This window comes from Dermacentor albipictus, chromosome 6 (genome assembly GCF_038994185.2).
Source record: "Dermacentor albipictus isolate Rhodes 1998 colony chromosome 6, USDA_Dalb.pri_finalv2, whole genome shotgun sequence".
NCBI lineage: Eukaryota > Metazoa > Arthropoda > Arachnida > Ixodida > Ixodidae > Dermacentor > Dermacentor albipictus.
This window is the reverse complement of record NC_091826.1, coordinates 3538405-3560000: the sequence shown is the minus strand read 5'-3', so window position 1 is coordinate 3560000 and position 21596 is coordinate 3538405. Positions and strand designations below refer to the sequence as shown.

Below are 21596 nucleotides of genomic sequence, written 5' to 3'. Positions count from 1 at the left end.
ACCTGGAGTTCTTTAACGTGCACCTAAATCTAAGTACACAGGTGTTTTCGCACTTCGCCCCCCATCGAAACGCGGCCGCCGTGGCCGGGATTCGATCCCGCGACCTCCGTGCTCAGCAGCCCAACACCATAGCCACTGAGCAACCACGGCGTGTTTGGTAACATATGGGTGTAGTTCGTCACTTATGACTTTCTAAGAGTCAGCCCACCTCAAGTTACAGCGGCCTACTTGTGCTGTATTCGCTTTCCCTCTTTTGTGAAGCGGAAATAAATCATTCATTCATTCATTCATTCATTCATTCATTCATTCATTCATTCATTCATTCATTCTTCGTTCGTTCGTTCGTTCGTTCGTTCGTTCGTTCGTTCGTTCGTTCGTTCGTTCGTTCGTTCGTTCGTTCGTTAACAAAACATTTACTTGTGCTCTGAACCTTGCAGGAGCGTGAGAGGTACAGCCGCCTCAACATCACAACGGTCAGAGAGGCTCGGTAAGTAGAACCGAACGAAAGGAAGAAAGAAAGAAATAATAATAAAACCACTCGCGTGTTAATATATCGTTTCCCACTGATTCTGTGAAACCCACTGAACCCACTATAAAACCCACTGATTCTGTGAATCAGTGGGTTTTTACAAAACTAAATCCAGATGCAAGTCTCCTTGCCGACGCGGTCTAACGACGCTCCGCAGTGTCACCGAATGGTGGGCACACAGCTCGTGTCACACGCCGCACCTGGCTAGTCGCCAGAGGTCGCGCTGCGCGACAAACAAGACGTCAAGCTGGCCGCTCTCCATCCGCAGAGCTGTTCAACTGTAGAGTGAAACGCACTGTATATAGTGTTGGTTGCATCACCGAGTACGGTCAAAATAAGCTTCGTCTCAAGACAGTTGGTAAACTGTATTTAGCTGCCGCGTGTCAGTGACAGAGACACATAGGTGCATCTATCTTGCCCTCCCCCCCCCCAACTCCCACCACTGTCACAACTCGAAGGGGGGGGGGGAACTATGTCATTTGCACCCCCCCCCCTCCATACACACACTTCTGAAAGCGCGCACTGGCACTTTCGGCTGCACGCTGGAAAGTCAATTAAAACTACAGCTAAAGCTAAATTTTCTTTTTTAGTACAGTGACCACATAAAGCAATGCTTATATTTTTTTACTACGCATATCCGTGCTTGGACAACGACTACACAATACAAATAAACCGTACATGATTAGGCCGCTTGTCCTGCGATATGAGGAATATTGTCGGGATTACGACATCCCTCATGAAGCCATCCCGGTTGCCAAAAAACCACAGCGATTGCCTCCGTGGTACGATTTCATACAGCTATGTGACTGCATGTACAGGGTCGTCCACTCTTAGTTAGAATGGTCCGCTCCGTGCTGCCGGCGCTCCGCGGGGCGCCTCTGTCGGGCGCCGAAGAAACTATTGCGCAGGTGCAGTGAGAGCCGCAGGCGGGGCTTCGCGCGTCGTCTGCTACAGTGCGCCCTGTATGGCGGTGAAGTGGACTTCAAATTTGCACTGCCTCTGCAGAACGCCGATCGGAGAAACGTTTCTGAATAAACAAAAGACTGCTGAGAAGCCTATCAGCTGCTTTTATCCCGTTGCAGCAACCGTAGCAAAGTTTCCTGCGTGCCTGGTGAAGTTGAAACACACAAACAAGCATACCGGGGAGAAAATTCGCGCCGCGTAATATTCGAAGCCTTATACTACTGCTGCAGCACTACGATCCGCCAATATGTTTAATTTTTGGCGTCTTGCTGAGTAGCTGGCAATAAGTGTTAGCAGACGACTGCTGTTGTCTGCTGAAATTTCGGCGCAACAAAAATTAATCGGAGCGGAATAGTAATAGTGGAGGTGGAGCTACATTTTCAGTCTCCTATTTTACCTTCCCACAGATAGAAGTTGACGGCCACGTAGACTCATCAGCGTTTGAAAACAATCCGTAAGGTTTACCAGGACCTCAGCCTTCAGCTTTGCATGGGTTTAAGTAGTTGCTGAGATGATGTTTATTAAGGCGACAGAGTCAATTGTTCCTACTAGCATCCGTCCGTTACATTTTAGGTCACGTGACCTTAATATCACGTGACATCACAAGGTAACGTGACATTATGGTGCAGCACGTCGTGATGTCACATGATCCCTCTGCCACACTTGCACCATCTGCTCTTCTCATCTGTCACGAAATGAATTCAAGCGCGGCAAATTTAACTCTGTGGAATGAGTCGCAAACGGCTTTCGCCTTCCCGCAGTTAATAACCATCTAAGTGCCTCCAACGCATTTTACAATTCGCAGGTGGCCGTAAGAAAATATGCCGTACTGTGTTCCCGCTAAGTTCCAAGTATGTGGCTGGCGTATTGAAGCAGGACATCTTGAATCGGGTATGTGGACAATTTATGCAGACGCCTTTCTATCTGCCTCTAACACTTCCATCAGGGCTTTCGTATGAGCGCTAAAAGCATAACCTTTTCTTCGGTTTACCGTGACGCTGCAACTTCGCGGTTGCGAAATTTCTATGACGAAGTTTATCTATAGACGTAAACCGTCAAGTCACCCAATTGTCAGCCGCCGAGTGCAACTTCTTTGGCGAGTCATTCGGCGATTAAGATTACAAGAACGTTGCCGTATGACCACTGCAGCCCAAAATGTGATTCCCGCCTGTCCAGACCGAGAGCGCAGGTGCCTCTGGTCGCTTCAGTGTTTTCTACTTGTGGGCCGCACTAAACCGAAATGTCGAGAGTGCCGGAGGACGAAAGACCTGTAGATTTCTGTCAGAAAATGCTCACTGCGATAAAGAATACTCAGAGATGTGTAGTACTGCAGCTACGACTACACTGCAACGAGTCTTCGACTCTACTCAACAACAACCCTTCCGCAACATTTTAAAACTTGGATCCTATTGTATGGGCAACTGATACTCACCATTGGCAAACGAGTGCTCTCATCTTGTGTGATCTCGTGGGACTGAATATCGACGCTGAATAGGCATGAAAAACTGCGGAGATATTGTCTGAGTCTAATATGAACACTGTAGCAAGGTACTCGCGCAATTACAAAAACAAAAAAGAGGCAAAGGTAAATACCAGTATGCTTTACTTCGCAGATATGCACAAAAAGCAGCAACATAAGAAGCTTATTCAGAAAATGAAAACGAAACAAGTTCCTGAATACAGTTCTCTTGTTAGCTTAGAAGAAAAAGGAATGGCAAAAAAAGAACAACATAAATAAGGCAGTCTGGAACTGACGGTCAAGCGAGGCGCGCAACCTTGCAGCCAGTGTTGACGCAAGCGCGACGCTATAAGTCTTACCCTTCATGGCCTAGTAGCGCGTAACATCACCGCCGGCATCTACGACAGCTCTCATCCGGCCAGGAAGGGAGTTGTAGAGCGACGTGCAGAGGTCAACATTGGCCCTTAATGTTTCCCAATGCTCTTGGACTGCTCTCCACAATTGGTCTGCCGACAAACCATGCAGGTTTTGACCCGACAACGCAACTTTAATGTTCCCCCACAGGTTCTCGATGATGTTGAAGTCTGGTGATTGTGGAGGCCAATCCATCACGGCAATTTCCCGGTTCTGCAAATACGAGGCAACCCTCTTGGATGTGTGTATTGGGGAGCGGTCGTGTTGAAGAACGAAGTCCATGTCAGGGAACGGGCCGTCTAACAGAAATGGCAAAGCCACATCATCCAGTATAGAGCAGTAGCCCTCCGATGTGAATCGTCCGGGTATTCGGACTAGAGGTCCAAGGCCATCCTTCGTCACGGCGCCCCATACAGTCACAGAACTCCTTCCACTTGCGACAACTCGTTGTATGAATTGCGGCATATACCTGCAAGAAAGATGGAGTGCAGGTACTATATTTTGTTTGCTTTGTTCCCGTGAAGAAAACACTGTGTTCTAGTGTCGTAGATGAAGTAATTGTCTTTTGTTACAACGCACTTGTTTAATGTATTAGCATGTAAATTTGTTATATGCATAAATTTGTTATGAGAATTATACACCAGCCATCCGAAACCTATTTTCAAGGAAGGGATGCTTCTGAAGGCATACTATATATTAATTTTGTTGAGTCTGCAAACGGATCATGTATTCCTATCAGCTAAGACAATTACCACAAGCAAGTGAAAAAAATAATGGCTTGGCTGCTTTTTTAGCGACACCGTCTTTGTGTAAATCGGCTGCGTTGTCAAGTGGCTGAGAAACAATGAAAAAAAATTGAGAATTGACGTGCATATAAACAGTTTTATTATTAAAAGTGACATTAGGAAACTTGCAAATATCAATTCTGAATTCTGCCTACACGCTTTAACCTGCACATATGCATTTTTGACGTGTAGTTTAGCGTGAGCACCTTGTGCATGGAAAAGTATTGCCATCCAAGCAGTGCACAATGCACAACACAAAATTTTTTATGCTGCCCGTAATCAGCGCTTGTTGATAAGACAGTGGTCAAAATCGTAACGGGTTGCGCGCAACTGTATACAAGCTTTAAGTTATGTATTCAAGCTTGTTTTTACAAGCTTTATACACCTAAGCCGGACACATCGATCAGTCTTTGCCCGATGCAGTTACAAAAAATGAGCTGCGGCGCATTTGAAAACAATATTACGCAAAGTATACACATTCACCAGAACACTAAATTGCAAGCTCAATAATGCTCCTAAAACGTTTTTCAAAGTCTCCACTCATTAATTTAAAAGAAAGGTTTAGGAACAACGCCACATACCTCGTGTTGATGGGGCGCCAGACTCGAGCTCTTTGGTCCCATCTAGTAGAAAAAGTAGACTCGCCTGTGAAGACGACGCTCTTCCAGTTCTCAACCGACCAATCCGCATGGTCTTGGGCAAATTGCAGGCGTTTCGCCTTGTTTTGAGCACGCAGCAGCGGCTTCTGTGCAGCAGTTCTGCTCTTAAGGCCAGCTTCGTAAAGGCGGCGCTTGATTGTAGTGGCAGAAACATGTTCCAAACCCAGCTCCACTTGCAGCTCCCGTACAGACATCTTTGGGTTATCCACCACAGCAGCTACTAGCTGTCTATCTTCTTGGTCTGTTGTCACTCTGTGACGAGGCTGCCGAGGCGCATCCTGAAGCCTGCCTTCATTCCGGTAGGCATTAATTATTCTATTCACTGTGTGAATTGCATGATTGGTTTCTTCTGCAATTCGTTTCTGCGAATAGTCCCTCAGACTTAAGTCCACAATTAGCCGCCTTTCGTCCTCCGGCACTCTCGACATTTCGGTTTAGTGCGGCCCACAAGCAGAAAACACTGAAGCGACCAGACGCGCCTGCGCTTTCGGTCTGGACAGGCGGGAATCACATTTTGGGCCGCAGTGGTCATACGGCAACTTTCTTGTAATCTTAATCGCCGAATGACTCGCCAAAGCAGTTGCACTCGGCGGCTGACAATTGGGTGACTTGACGGTTTACGTCTATAGATAAACTTCGTCGTAGAAATTTCGCAACCGGGAAGTTGCAGCGTCACGGTAAACCGAAGAAAAGGTTATGCTTTTAGCGCTCATACGAAAGCCCTGATGGAAGTTTTAGAGGCAGATAGAAAGGCGTCTGCCTAAATTGTCCACATACCCGATTCAAGATGTCCTGCTTCGATACGCCAGCCACATACTTGGAACTTAGCGGGAACACAGTACGGCATATTTTCTTACGGTCACCTGTGAATTGTAAAATTCGTTGGAGGCACTTAGATGTTTATTAACTGCGGGAAGGCGAAAGCCGTTTGCGACTCATTCCACAAAGTTATATATATATTATTTATATTTGGGGTTTTACGTGCCAAAACCACTTTCTGATTATGAGGCACGCCGTAGTGGAGGACTCCGGAAATTTTGACCACCTGGGGTTCTTTAACGTGCACCTAAATCTAAGCACACGGGTGTTTTCGCATTTCGCCCCCATCGAAATGCGGCCGCCGTGGCCGGGATTCGATCCCGCGACCTCGTGCTCAGCAGCCCAACACCATAGCCACTGAGCAACCACGGCGGGTATTCCACAAAGTTGAATTTGCCGCGCTTGAATTCATTTCGTGACAGATGAGACGAGCAGATGGTGCAAGCGTGGCAGAGGGATCATGTGACATCACGACGTGCTGCAGCGTGATGTCACGTTACCTTGTGATGTCACGTGATATTAAGGTCACCTGACCTAAAATGTAACGGACGGATGCTAGTAGGAACAATTGACTCTATCGCCTTAATAAATATCATCTCAGCAACTACTTAAACCCATGCAAAGCTGAAGACTGAGGTCCTCGTAAACCTTACGGATTGTTTTCAAACGCTGATGAGTCTACCTGGCCGTCAACTTCTATCTGTGGGAAGGTAAAATAGGAGACTGAAAATGTAGCTCCACCTCCACTATTACTATTCCGCTCCGATTAATTTTTGTTGCGCCGAGATTTCAGCAGACAACAGCAGTCGTCTGCTAACACTTATTGCCAGCTACTCAGCAAGACGCCAAAAATTAAACACATTGGCGGATCGTAGTGCTGCAGCAGTAGTATAAGGCTTCGAATATTACGCGGCGCAAATTTTCTCCTCGGTATGCTTGTTTGTGTGTTTCAACTTCACCAGGCACGCAGGAAACTTTGCTACGGTTGCTGCAACGGGATAAAAGCAGCTGAAAGGCTTCTCGGCAGTCTTTTGTTTACTCAGAAACGTTTCTCCGATCGGCGTTCTGCAGAGGCAGTGCAAATTTGAAGTCCATTTCACCGCAACACAGGGCGCACTGTAGCAGACGACGCGCGAAGCCCCGCCTGCGGCTCTCACTGCACCTGCGCAATAGTTTCTTCGGCGCCCGATAGAGGCGCCCCGCGGAGCGCCGGCAGCACGGAGCGGCATTCTAACTAAGAGTGGACGACCCTGTACATTAACACAATTAAAGAAAAGAGACACCCCGCACGGACACACATGCGTAAATTTCTAGATGACACTGGCTTTTCACATAAAATATAGATAGCTTTTTTCTTCTTGAACTGGATGTTAAAACCGCTCGTGTTTGGCGCAGCATATATGCTTAGCCGCTCCACGGGACTGCCTTCCGGCACGCGGCCCGCGTGCCGGGACCAACTTGCAGCGCGGCGAATTTTGGAGGACCGCTGTACCCGTGCTAATCAGCTTGTTCTGCGGGTGAGGTTCGGATAAAGTATTATAGGGCTCTATAACGTAAAACTATTCCAATATCCTGAAGTCGTAACCGCCGACGCAAGCACTGGGCGGTGACTCGCAGGGTTGTCTGAACAGACCAAGCTCTCCTCGTTCATAAGAGGTCACTTTTGTTTGCTTTAAAAACAAATAACGTTTCACACACCGTTGTCTTATCTAATTGGCTGAAAAGAGGCGAGGAGCACGCTCTAGCGGAGAGGGGGCCGAGCACTGAAAGTCCGGATCACGTGGGTGGTGGTGCCGGCGTCCGCTTTTTGTTACTTCGCTTAATCTGGCTGGTCGAAAATCGGCGCGGCATGCAACGGAAGCTTAATAATGACGCCGAAACGGATCCTCAGCAAAGAAAAGTTGGCAGAGCAAGGTCGTAAACGTGCCGAAAGTGCTCGAAAACGTTACGATGCAACGCAAAAAGTTTTATTGGACGCAAATAGACCCAAGCTCTTCGGCAGCTACGAATAGCCAGTGCCTGAGCGATCGGCGGCAGCCATCTTTTATTCCTTTCGGAACGGGACAGCCTGCGGCTATTCAGAAGAAACTTCACTTTTGTTCGGCATAATAATGCATCTTCAGCGCGTACACGCGTAACTTCGACGTGGTTAGTTTTCGCAGTCTTGTGACGTCGCATGACAGACAGGTGAGGTGCGTGCAGCCCGAATAGTTTTGCCCGAAGCCGAGGGCTAATGGAAAAAGGCGTCGAATCAGAAATAACAATTTTTGTTTTGTTCGGTCTAGTTGTGCATAATCAGTCTGTACACGTCATATCAGATGGGGAGCTATCGCGGTTTTCATGACGTCGCGTGACAGACAGGCGAAGTGGGGGTGCTTATAAAACGTTTTTGACCAATCGGGAAGGGCTGATAGCAGAATTGGAGTAGAAAAGTTTGGAACAGCTTTACATTATAGCGCCCATAATAATCAGCCACGCCCAACGATTGCTGCCTTACGGCCTGAAATTGTTGGATTATCAAATGCTGAAATTATTTAGTCTGTTCGTTGCAGTCTCAGTATCTTATAACCATTAGAAATCTAATCAAACCTCTTACATGTATAACTGACGGATTTCATTGTGTAATTACGACTTATCGTAGATATGCTCGTGAAAATGACCTTGGCAGAACTCGTACAGCCATTTCAATACCAAGAACACTGACGAGTTATCTCTAAATACATGTCACTTCTGACCTTGACGATATCATTTTCAGGCTGTTTTTAATAAAAGCTACACTGTTACTTTTTTCCCGGCTAGAGCAAACGCAGCAGATATTTGATATTATAAAAAAATGAGGGGCACTTTTTGGTGATATGCACTGAAAATTTGCATGGTGTAGGTTGCTTATCTATGCTGAAAACAGTAACTGACTGGTAGCTGTATCCCAATTTTTGTGCGTTATACACGGTATTTGGTTGTTTTCCCCCGGTATTCTCGGTAAAGTATGCGGGGCACTGTGTTTATATTTGTTCAATGTACGAAACAACGTTCCGAGTGACGAGCGATTTGTTTTATTCTGTGTACCTTCGCTACAGCCTTTGTAGTCGAAGGAAAAGACCAGTCACAAAACACAAAGGAGAAGAAGAGAGGTCCACACCACAACGACTGGACTATCAACTGAGCTTTATTATAAACAGCGTAGTCCCAGCAAGGCCACCAGAGCATGCGCAACAACAGCATCACTAATCACTGAGCATGAAAAGTCAAGTGATTGCTTCTATCGTAACCGATCTAAAAAGGCAGATTCTTTTTCAAGTAAGCGCACCGAGGTTGTACTAATGCAGCCGTCGCCTAATAAACTGTTGCAGTACGTACGCTTCCAGGATTTCTCGCTCTTCCTGGACCTTGCCCCTACCAAGAATCGTTACATTGCTGAACAAAGGGTAACAGCCACATCCATTGCAATGGCGAGGCAAGTTTGCACCGTTATCGGACCCCAGGGAGGAGCGGTGCTCACGCAGGCGATTAGTACAACGACCGGTTCGGCCTATGTAAACTCTTTCGCATGTGAGAGGGAACGTATACACAACCCCTGCGACACATGCCGTAAAACGGTTTTCATGCTGCGTTGTACAAACGTGGTTCCTTGCCCTGCCTCGAGAAATGCGCGAGCACGGACCCGAAAGCTTGCCAGGGGCAAAAAGCACTACGCTTACTCCCCGCTTGGCGACAACCTTTTTGATGTTGTGGCTCACTTTATGCACATACGGCATGACTTCAACTTTCCTACGTTCAGGTGCCCCAACATCTGTCAGCTTCGTACGTTCATGCAAGTTCATGAGTCATGCAAGTTTGTTTTCAGTTTCGCGGTGGAAGCCTATACGTGACTAATTTTTGCTTGTCGGCCATTTAGCACTTCTGACAGTTTAATTATGTAACAGCTTTATCTTTTACAGAGTTATGTTTTCCCTGCAACTGGCCCTTTTACGTCTCTCTAAGGCACACAATTCCTTCAGCAGAGAGAGAGAGAGAGAGTAAACTTCAATGAGCACCAGCAGTTCAGTCGGCTGGGCCTAGGCCTCCCACGATGGGACGTCGAGGTCTTGCCTCTTCGCCGCTTCGTAGGCCTGCTGGGTCGCCCAGAGTTGGTCGTCGAGATGGGAGCTGCGCAGGGCGGCGTGCCATCTCGACGAGGGGGTCACGGGATTAAGGTCTTGGTATTGATGTTTGCACTCCCATAGCATGTGGGGGAGTGTTGCCGATTCAGTTTTACAGACCTTGCACGTCTGGCTCGGGTAGATGTCGGGCTATATAGTGTGATAGCGTGTGAGGGAGGGGTATGTATTCGTCTGCAACAGGCGAAGGGCGGTTGCCTGTGCTCTGTTTAACTTGCGGTGAGGGGCGGGGAAGGTTCTTCTTGTGAAGTAAAATGACTTTACAAGGTCGTTGAATCTTGTAAGGCGGTCGCATCCTGCGGGTGCACTTGCACCATCTCCGGCACGGTTGACTAGTCCTCGTGCTACGGAGTGTGTAACCTCGTTGAGGTTGGTGAGGTGCGGGTGGACAACGCCGGCGTGTGCTGGGATCCAGACGAGGGTGATTTGATTTTCAGGCGAATGCCGGGCTTGTCGTAAGATACGGAGTGATTGATGAGAAATACGACCTTTGATGTAGTTGTTGACTGCTGCGCGGGAATCACTCAGTATGATGTGACAGGCTGGGTCAAGAGTGGCCAGGGCGATGGCCACTTCCTCGGCCGTCTCGGCATTTTTGGTAATGATGCTGGCAGCATGTCGGAGCAAGCCGCCTACTGTGGTAACCACCGCAAAGCGCCGTCCATCTTGGTACTCAGCTGCGTCGACGAAGGTGACGCCCGCGGTGTTGGCGTAAGCTTTGATGAGGGAAGTAGCTCGTGCCTTCCTGCGTTCTTTGTTGTAGTCTGGGTGCATGTTTTTCGGAATAGGGTCGGCGTGTATCCATTGTTGAATGTCGCGTGGTATTGGGTGTTTGTCTCCATGTTGACGGTGGTAGGTGATATTAAGCTTGTTTAGAATGCTGCGGCCCGTTTCCGTGAGAGTAAGCCACTCTAGTTGAGATCGACGTTGGGCCTCGATTAACTCGTCTAGCGTGTTGTGGATACCTAATTGTAGTAGAAGTTCCGTGCCGGTGTGGTTGGGTAGTCCTAAGGCCTGCTTATAGACCGTTTTTTCGTAGGCGCCGCCATATTGCGACCGCAGTGGCGCCGCCTATGAGCAGCGCCATACTGGCTTGGGTGAAAGCGGTCTTTTGCACGGCAGGTATACGCTCGGCGGTAGATTCTTGCGTTTGTTTTCGCGGTCGTGCGGTCTATTAAGTATGACGTGCGTCTTCTACGTGGTAAACGGTTCTGTGAGACGTGATCAAGTGGTTGAAGGCGTCGTGGCCGGAATTTCTGCTGGCGTTGAGGTGGACGGAACACGCAGCGCGAAATGTGCGCGCATATTTGAGCATACAATCAGCCTCGGAGATCAGTTGTGTATTTCTGAATGTTCCGATCACTAATGTGACGTTACTTCAGTATTATCCTCTATTTCTAAGCTGCGGTTTAGGAGCCATGAAACATACGCGACGATCGTAACAGCGTGTGTACCGTTCTGCTATATATAGATATGAGCTGTGCTGTTATACTTCGACATGCATTCAAACTGTCCGCTGCAGGTTACCTTGCGTGACTACTTGGTTGGATGGATGAAGTTTCCACCCATGAATAAAATAGCTTTGGCTAGTAATAGCAGCATACCTTACAGTCTGAATTAAGCTTGCCCATCAAAGCGACCGTTTACGAACTTCGCGAGCGTCCTGAGCAGTAGTAGGTGCTGGATTACAGATATCTTTGTTAGCATACGGCATCAGCGGTTATATATTTATAAACGTTGTGCGGCGTTAGCCCGTTTTCTCTTGCTTACTTAGAGAAATATGTTGAGAACCGAATTTTTTTTTCGGTTCTATTCGATCAGTTCTCTACGACGCACTCACACGTATTACGGAAATTTTGCGCTCAAAAATTGCCATCGCATTCTTTTTATGCGAACCCTCTCGTATATTATAGCTATATACAGGCCAAAAAGGCAATGCCGAAGCACACAGCTTATATGTATCGTGCTGGCTCACCAACCGCAGTGATTGCTGTGTTGAGCAGCGCCATGGGCCTCATGCAGCAATGCATATGGTAATTTCAAGCATACTAGACTTGAAATGCGTGATAACGATGCCAGCGTATCACAAATATTTGATAGCGCCTGCCGCTCAGATGTTTCGTGGTTGTTTTAGGTTGGCCGTGCACGAGCATGCGCTCTTATGTTTTACGTTTTACTCGCTACGCCATTCGATCAGACAGTGAGCTGATTTACCATTTAATGCTGGTAATACAGGGACACCGGTTTTCTTTGTTGAATTAAAATCGATATAAGCAAAATAGTAAACAACACATACACGCACCGCGACTGATAATGCGCGTGCACTGAGGCTAATTATGCGCGTCACATTTTTGCGCCCCCAAGACATATTTCTGCCTACAGTAGTTACCGATGCACCGAAAGGCTTCCCTGACGAACTTATATGAACGAACATGGCATAAATTTCACGAAGTAAGATCTAAAACATCTCGAAATCATTCCGCAGCACGCGACAGCAATACTTTCAAGCAGCGCCGCGCCGGATCGCCCAAGCCAGAGAGGAGGAAAGGCTCTCCGCGCGACCTATCCTCCTCGCCCGATGAAACGGTCTATAGGCTCCTCTAATGATGATGTCCAGTTTAGTCTTTTCAGCTTTGTACCAGTTGAGAAAGGGCGCAACATAAGTAATGTGACAGACGATAAAAGATTGGACAAGGCGGATTTCCTTCATACCCCCTCGCCGGTTGGTCACTCGTTTCAGGAGTATTGGCGGTCTGTCGAAGGATCTTAGAGATAGCCGTACAGTTAGCCCCGTTGGCTTCTGTGGTCATACCGAGAACGCGGATGCAAGGGACCACTGGTATGGGTCTGCCATCCCTCAGGTTGAGCTCTGTTTCCTCGTATTGGCGTTTAGTCGTGGAGCCCCGCGGGGGGCGTCCACGGAGTGTGGGGCGCTATAGGAGAAGCTCCGACTTTTCAGGGGAACAGCGGAGTCCCGTGCCTTCAAGATAATTTTCTACGACGTCAATGGCGTCTTGTAGGGCAGTTTCGATTTGGCCGTCACTGCCCTTTGCAGCCCAGATTGTAATGTCGTCGGCGTATATGGTGTGTTCAATGCCGTCGAGCTCTTGTAGTTCTTGTGCTCATCCGAGCATAACCAGATTAAACAGTATTGGGGAAATGGCACAGCCTTGCGGTGTGCCCGTGCTGCCGAGGGAGAGTTCCTCCGATCGAATGTCTCCGACCGACAAGAAGGCCTTCCGATTGGATAGAAAGTCTCTTACGCAGTTGTAAGTGCGTTCTCCAAGGTTGAGCAAGGAGATGCGCTCGAGGATGGTGGAGTGCCTTATATTATCGAAGGCGCGCTCGAGGTCGAGGCCCAAGATCGCCTTCGTGTGACGGGATTTGCCATCAAGGATTTGATGCTGAAGTTGGAGCATAGCGTCTTGGCTGGAAAGATGCTGTCTAAAGCCAATTATCGAGTGGGGGTAAGCACATGTGTCTTCGAGGTGAGTGTTTACACGGGTTAGGAATGCGTGCTCCATGACCTTGCCTACACATGAAGTTAGCGATATGGGCCGGAGATTGGCGAGGCTAGATGGCTTACCGGGTTTGGGGATGAGAATTACTTAGGCCGTTTTCCATGTCGGGGGAATGGATCCCTGGCGCCAGCAGTTGTTGATGTATTCGGTGAGTTTTTGCACCGAGGGGTCATCTAGATTCCTTAATGTTTTATTCGTAACACCATCTGGGCCTGGCGATAAACGGCTGTTCAGCTTATGTAGGGCAGCATGAATCTCTGCCACGCTGAAATCTTCATCAAGGGCAGGGTTGGAGGTCCCTGTGTATGGGCCGTGAGGTTGAGTGGGCCCAGATGGGATGTACTTTTGACATAAGCTATTCTTAACGTGGTCCTGGCCATGCGTCTTGCTTTCTGTGAATAAGAGCTTGGTGAGGCCATCTTGTTGATATGAGCGGGTGGTGGTGCTATCAATCAAATGTTTGAGGATTTTCCACGAGCGGGGGTGGTGGAGTTGCCCGTCTAGAGAGTGACAGAGCTCTGTCCATTGCTGTTGACTTAGAACGCGGCAGTGAGCTTCCATTTCCTTGTTGAGAAGTGCGACCTTCCGTCTGAGTCTTTCATTGAGCCGTTGTCCCTTCCATTTAGAGAGGATGGATGATTTGGCCTCGATAAGGTGGGCGAGTCTACTGTCCATGCGCTCAGTCGGGGCGTCTGTTGTGATAATGCGGGTGGCCGATTTTGTATCAGACAGTAGATCGCATGACCATTATTCTATGTCGGTAATGGGAGTGTCCGTCGTTGCTGTTACACGGCGTTTACGGAACGCATCCCATTCCGTCCAAGTAAAGTCCCTTGTTCTTCTCATAACGGCTGGTAGGTGTGGGAGAGTAATTTCGATGATAAAGTGATCACTCCCGAGGTCGTGTTGGGTGTTGCGCCAATGGGCGTTGTCTGCGTTTTTGGTGAAAGTGAGGTCTGGCGTCGTGTCTCGTTCAGTAGAAGTGCCGAGGCGAGTGGGGAAGGCTGGGTCAGTAATGAGTGTAAGCCCGAGATCATGGGAGTCTTGCCATAAGTTACGACCTGCAGCAGAGCTGTGTCTGTAACCCCATCCTGTGTGCGGGAGATTGAAGTCACCTCCGATGATAAGGGGGCTGCTGCCTGCGATGTTAAGGGCCTTCTTGAAGAGGGTTAGAAATCGGCTATGGCGTTGAGATGGAGTATTGTAGATATTGAGGATAAATATTCCTATCTAATATTGTAGATATTGAGGATAAATATTCCTTCAGCAGCTTTCTTTTTTTTTTTTCGCAATCTCCGAAGGCGTTTTCGGAAACCGTTTATTTGCCGTTTTTAAGCTATTCACACAGCCATTTAGGCGAGTCATACAGCAGCCATTCAATCTTGGAAAGTTTGCAACCAGGGTCTAAAGCTGCTGATAGGCTACTCGTGTAGTTTTTTTAATGACGACCAGTGATCTTATGTTTAAAACTAACGCTTTGTCCCTCATAGCAATTTTTTTTATTTTTGCACTACACAGCCGTGGTACGTAATCACACACCGAGACAAATCCTTCCCGCTATAAAACGCGACCGTTCGAAACTCTTCGTATTCGAAAAACCTTTATATTCGCCCAACTATCAAAAAAACAACGCTTCGTAGAGAAAGCTTAAAATAGAAAGTAACGCGGAATTTTCTAAATAAAAGCGAAACACTAACTTGAGAAATGCTGAATTACAAAAACAATAATAATCACACGCGTCCGGTAACTGGCACCTTCATCGTGAGCCAAAAGATCCGCTCGCTCACATTTTCTCGGCAAACTGATGCCGTGCGACGACGCGCCAGGCGTTCCACAGCGCTTGCTTGCACGAGGGACATCTGCCGCTCTTGCGTGTGCATGCGGCCGCCGGGCTTCTTCTGTGCGGCTGGGCTCTCGATCGATTCACCACCGCCGGACACTCGGTGCGCCGCGGCTCGGTGCGGGCTCCGCGCAGCTCAGCCGGCCGTCTCTGGTTGCGAAAGGCGCAGACTCGTTGGTACGACAACGCCAAAGGGTGTCTGTGACTATAAGTGGAGACCTCGACACTGAATTGCACTAACGGTATCGTGGAGGAAGGAAACTGAGGAGAGGCCCTACCCCCTCCGCGCGCTAGGAGAAAAGTGTGGAGGAAGTGACGTAATACGTTCTCCTCTTTTTTGCTGATTTTTTATTTCTTTGTCGTAGCGGCCACGCCTTTCGGGCCACAATGGCGGCTTTGTTTTGGTTCTGTGCGCTCACACGTGTTGCTCCGTAAATTTCGTACCGTGGCAAAGGCGCCGTGCGGGTAGGTTTGCGTTGGTCTTCGTGTTTGGTTGCGCTGCGTTATCTGGATTGTGCTCTCCCGTATGTTGCTGTAACAAGGTGGGGCAGGAGGATCTAAAATTCGTGAAATGAACGTGCATGCAACGCTGTACGCAATGTACCGCGCCGCGGCAATGGCTACGGACGAAGGTATATCCGCGGGTAATTTTGCCCTTTTTCGCGGAATCATGCTAACGTGCTAAGATTGCTTAGTATTGCTGCGGAGCGCGCGGGTACGAGCAGCACGGTTGCGCGCAGCGCGGCGTGGTTTCGCGAGAAATGTAAACAAGAGAGGAGAGCTGGCCCGATAGGCGGAGCAACGCCATGAGCAACGCCAACTTCCGGCTTCACTTTAGCTTCACAAAGACGTCACTTTCCGACGTCAAGTATGGGAGGAGCCATTGATAACGTCTTCGTCAGAGTTGTTCATGCGCTAAACAGGCACCGATTTCATAATTCTGAGTACCGCACGACTCTTGTTACATTTCTTCTACACAATTAGACATCATTTATGCACGCTGCGTATCAAGCACCCATGTGAAATAGTGCTTGCGTTTTATAAGGAGGCATAATAATAAATAAAAATGTAGTAATAAATGTTGTAGTAAAAATAAATATTTTTAAATAAAAGATAATCACGCGTGTCTTTGCATAGCGTTTAAATTAAACAGTGGCTTAGTGACCGCTCCTGTATTGTAATCTGGCGGCATCAAATCTTGGCATCGGCGGTCGTCGTGTGTCTGCACGTCGATCCCCCAACGTGCACGGCGTGCCTCGTAATCACATCGCGCGAGATCCTGGAGAGCTTCGTTCGACACAGCAGAGCACTCCATTCGTCACAAAACAGGAACACATTACATGCTATCGGTGTATTAAGCCGCCAGAATTTGCTAGAAACGTCACAGAACTACCTAAGGCCCTGTCGTCATCTCTGATTACGACGCTACGTTGTGCCAAGCAGTGTTAGTAGTAATCCACTCTCAGCCACCTCACAAAAAAGTAGCAAAAGTGAAGTAGGTAGTAGGCCTGTCGCTTTCTTTCTTTAGCAGCGTTGTAGGGCATCAAGTGGGTGGTAATTTTTTTTTTTAATGGCACGCTTGTATTCGTTGAGCGTATTCGCGGTCTTGATGTAAGTTGCTTTGAGGAAAGCGGCTGTCCGCAATCCGAGTTTTCTTTCCTAGACCTGATATTGTGGTTGTTTACAAGCGCCGGTTTCTTTAATGACGCTCGTTCTCGCCTTTCTCCCTTTTGCATCTACTGCTATGACAGCATGAATCTTACAAGAATCTACCTCATCTACGGGACCCTCAACAAAATCACGTACCGCCACAGAGCCAAATACGAGGTGAGCCATGCACTTATCGGACACACAACAGCGGGCTAAGTGACCCCGAAAAGGAAAGCTTTCTACGGCTTGAATTTTATTAGTACGGGCTCGAACTTGTACTGAAGAAAGACAAGCTCAGTACAGTACGACAGCAGTCCCTGAATAGAGAACAAAGAATGTCAGAGGGCGCCCGCGCCAAGGCAGCTGTAAAGGACCGATTAGAATATAAAAACGAACGGAGTAAAACGAAAATGTAGAGGCAAAAAATTATAAAGAGCGACATCTAAGAGTTCCTTGCTACAAGCACCAAACAGCGCACACAGTATCACAAAAGAATGTTATTTTTTTTTCAACGGTGCCTCTGTTGATACATAGATGGCGGGACGTGTGCGTGTGATAGGCAGACGAGCCCCGAAAGACAACACTAAGTCATTAAGAAAGCACCGCGAGAACAAACCAAAAAAACATAGGGTATAAGAAAGTTGCAGTTTCGCCCGACAGGCGACGCGTCGAATTGTGATATCGAATTTGTGCACAGCTAGCTATACGAAGTAAGGATAGCAGTTTCATCCGCTGTATGAATTTGCAAACATAGGCGTACCAACTAAATAATTAAGCATGGTGTCCCGCGCGCACAAGCAAACATGAACACATCTCACACGATGACCACGGAAACTCGCTGTCAGAACGCCGAAGCGCGGTAGCAGCAGCGAGCGAACTGCGTCAACCGAGCCCCGAAAACTGCGCGTGGCGTCACAGACGGCTTTCAAGATACAACGGCCCGGAGTAGAATGCGCCCCGCTCCCACCGGAGCTTTGCGCGCGGCAGAAGACGGCGCGCTTCCTCCCCGCTTTCCTCTCCTGCGTGCTCGAGCCGCGATCGCCGTCCTCGACACGCCTTCACTCGCACACGCAGCACACGGCGCCCGGCGACGATTCTATCGCCCGTGGACTTTATACCGAACCTCGCCGCGACGGCAGAAATGCGCCTGGGGTGTCCATAGAATTGGAAGAAAGAAATGGTCAACCTAAGTCAGTCTCGTTTTCTGGGAAAGAAACTCCGCGAGCCTTTTACACATGAAGCACTCTACGTGTATGTAGCTTGACAAAACACCTGAAAACCCTCTACGAAAAAAGTGTGGTATAGGGCTTCTTTATTGCGATAACAATTATACGCCCAATCCAGGCACATTTCTGCCGACGGCAGTCCAAGGGCGATAAGATCGTCGCCGCGGGCCGTACGTGCGAGTGAAACCGTTCGAGGATCGAGACGCAGATCGCAGCTCACGTGTACACAATTCGCGTACACAATTCGCAGCACAAAAGTCAATGCGCTCACTGCTACTGCTGCGCTTCCTCACTCCATCATTTTGAGGGCTAATTTTCGCGGTCATCGTATGAGATGGTTTCATGTTTGCTTGTGCGCGCGACACCGTGCTTATTAGTGTATTTAGTATGCCTATGTGTGCAAGTTTATGCCGCCGATAAACCTACTATCCTTACTACGTATAGCTGTCCACTAGTTTGCTATCAGGATCGATGTTCACCTTTCGGGCGAAACTGCGCCTTTTTTGTTTACATTCTTTGCATCCAATTCACTATTTCTGTTTTTCTCACATTTGTCTATTTGCACTTTCAGTTACCCTATACTTGGTCGCAAACTTTTTTGTCCTCTTCCTCCATTCTGTATCCACGGCTCTCAAGTAGTGATACTTGTGCACTTTAGCCGCCCATTTATTTTCATCCATGTTCCTTAGTCTTTCTTCTAAGCTAATCTTGATCTGCGTTTCCGTGAGTTCAAAAGAGGCCAAACCCATATCACCGTGCACCAGCTGCCTCATGTGTGGTTTTACCGTGGGCTACCAATGCCGCCCAACCGGTCCACCGATCTCTGCTTAACTTTCAACCCCGCCAAGATGTCCGATTTTAAGCAGAGAATGGCATTCGCGAACGTTAGCGCTGGCCCCATTGCAGATCCCACGCACCAGCCCATTTTTGTTGTATTCCCAATGTGCTCCATGTCTAATTATTGCTGCATTCCGCTTTCCTTTTATTTTCAGATTATCTTGGTGGATGCTTGAATAAGTCTCATTTGTTTATGTATACGCCCAGGTGTGTATATTGCCTGACTATGGTTATGACTTGCTGCTGAATTGATACCACGCAATTATTCGTCTCTTCATTAAAGATCTCGATTTCTCTGTGTTAAACCTAAAGCGTCCCTTAAGCGGTTCGAGCAAATTTTATCGACGCAAAGGGTACAGCTACAATAAAACATTCGCGCCACGATTTAAGTGAAGCGTCTCATGTCAAGAGGGCAACAGACGATTACATGCTACCCTCTCCCCTAGCCATTCTCGTTTGCCGAGTGATTAGGGCTAATCTCCGTCTGCACTGGCTGTGCGTCATGCTTTGACGTCGTGTCGTCTGCTTCTCTTGGAGCCAACCCGCCCCGCCTGGTCGCCGGCCGTCCAAGCAGCGCGCTTTGCGAGCGTTCTGCCGCGGCACCGATTGTGGCGAGCGGGGTGTTCTGACGGAAGGGCGTAAGCCCATCCGCATACTGCTACCGCTGTGATGTACGTACGTGAGCGACTTGATCGGCCTAGCGTTAATGTACAGGGTGTTTCAGCGAACACTTTCAATTTTTTGTTAATTGGCTGTGGCAAATAGCTCAATTCTAGTCCATGAGCTGGTCTGCTAGAAGAGACGAATATTGCACCAAAGTTTAAATGCATAATCGACGAATTAACAATAATTTACTACTTAAGTTTTCAGCTAATGACCTCACGGCACATATCGCAATTTACAAATTCTAGCGGGAAAGACTACAAGGCATATCCACTTGAAAAGAATTATGTGGATGACACCATTTAGGAGATATTCGCCGTCAAACTTGCGGTAAAAATGCACTGTCATTACACTTTAACAAGACGTTTTACGCATTGAAGCATAAGATCAACTGGAACGCCAGTGAATTTCTGCGCAAAGTTAGGGAATTAATACCTGGAAACTGGTGTCATCCTGAGAATTCCTTCCAAGTGGACTGGTGTTGCAAACTCCCCTGCTATAGTTAATCGATTGCAATATGTGCCATAAATAAGGTAATTTGGTAAAGGCTAGAAACTAGGGGCAGCTGCGCCGATGCGATCGGTAGCGGTGCATATTTTTTAAAACTTTATTATAAAATACACGCTTTACGCAGAGCGCTTAAATGTGTCACTTAATGGTCAGAAGGGCCTACGCTAACGACTCAGTACGTTTGTACATAATCATCAACATCGTTTCAGGGCCCCTTTAAGGCCTAGATTTGTCGCTGCGTTGCCACACATATTCGCCAGACTCTGCAAACACCTTGCACTGTCCGCTATTAGTCCTTTGTCGTCCGCATACATCAGTCCAGGAACCTTCTGTTGCACCTTTTGTCCATTACGCATGTAAGATAAATAAAACTCAATGTTTTCCAGTCGTATTTTTATGCTCCTATAATATAAAGCGTGAACACCAATGGACATCCTTGCTTTAGCCTTTGATGAATTTTCACTACTTGATTACATTGTCGGCCTTCCCACACAACTTGTACCCAGTATATACTCTCTATATATTTTCCTCGGCAGCTCCACGAAATTGCCATCTGTGTCTTCGTGCTATAACAATTCCCTGTCTATGCCGCGGGCTCCCTCGTTATCTGGAAATGCTGTGGGCAGAGGCCACCGGTTGCGTCCCCGGGTTCCTTGCACCGCCACCAGATGGCGCTCGCCTTCGCGTGGCCTCGGAGAGTGTCGGGTCAGGACGACAAAGCGGTGGCAAAAAGTCAGAAAGCAGGGTAGGCCCTACAGGCGAAGTGGGAGGCAGGGAGCCAGAGCAAGCGGTCGTCAGCTCGCCGCCGGGAAATCGGCTTAGTTATAGTGAAGCAGCGCCACACGCCCCGAGTGAGGCGACGCTGCAGCCACAGGGGCGCCAGCGTGCGCGCAGAGAGGAGGGGAACAAGCTAACCCCAAGGGAATGAGCTCATAGCCAATGATAAGAGGCAGCATAATCAGGAAGTTAGGAGGGAGGGAGGGAATGCCCTAGTACTTATCGGTGGGGTTTCAAATATGAGGAGGTGCAAAAGAGCTATAATGGAGCCTGCAAAGGGTGATAAGCGGGTAGCAGTCGGGACGTTCCCAGGCAGGACAATGGACGCAGTGCTGAGAGAAACAAAAAGCGAGCTTTCTGGAAATGTTGCAGAGCGCAATTTGGTAGTGGCAGCGGCGGGGTTAAACGATGTCGTGAATGGTGAAGCCGCAAAAGTAGTGGAAAGATTAGCGGAGGGAGTTGACGATTCAAGGGCGATAGCACAGCAAGTCCAGATCGTGATATGCACAGTGCCGGAGGTGCAAGGGTGGAACGGAGAAATTGCCAAGGACATTGTGGCTGTTATTCGTGAGATAAGAAAGCTAAGCCAGGAGAAAGGATTTGAAGTGGCAGACATAAACAGAGAAGTGCATAGAGCAGTCTTTGGCGGAGGCTTTACACGAGATGGCATCCACTTTAATGGAAGGCTAGGAGCCGAGATCGGCTGGCGCCTGGCAGGTCGGGCAGTAGCTTCTTTAGGGGGTCCACTGCGGCTCAAGGCGTAAGGGTAGGTAGAAACAATGTAGAA

General features: G+C 48.2%; 1 protein-coding gene across 1 annotated transcript in view; it reads left to right on the top strand.

Moving 5' to 3' along the window:
• The window catches only part of LOC135917042 (acid-sensing ion channel 5-like), a 173159-nt gene that overhangs the window by 115693 nt on the left and 35870 nt on the right, over positions 1–21596 (top strand). Inside the window, exons 11-12 of the mRNA XM_065450525.2 lie at positions 438–487; positions 16898–16973. Of these exons, the coding sequence (XP_065306597.2) occupies positions 438–487; positions 16898–16973 (126 nt within the window). The remainder of the gene's footprint in view (positions 1–437; positions 488–16897; positions 16974–21596) is intronic.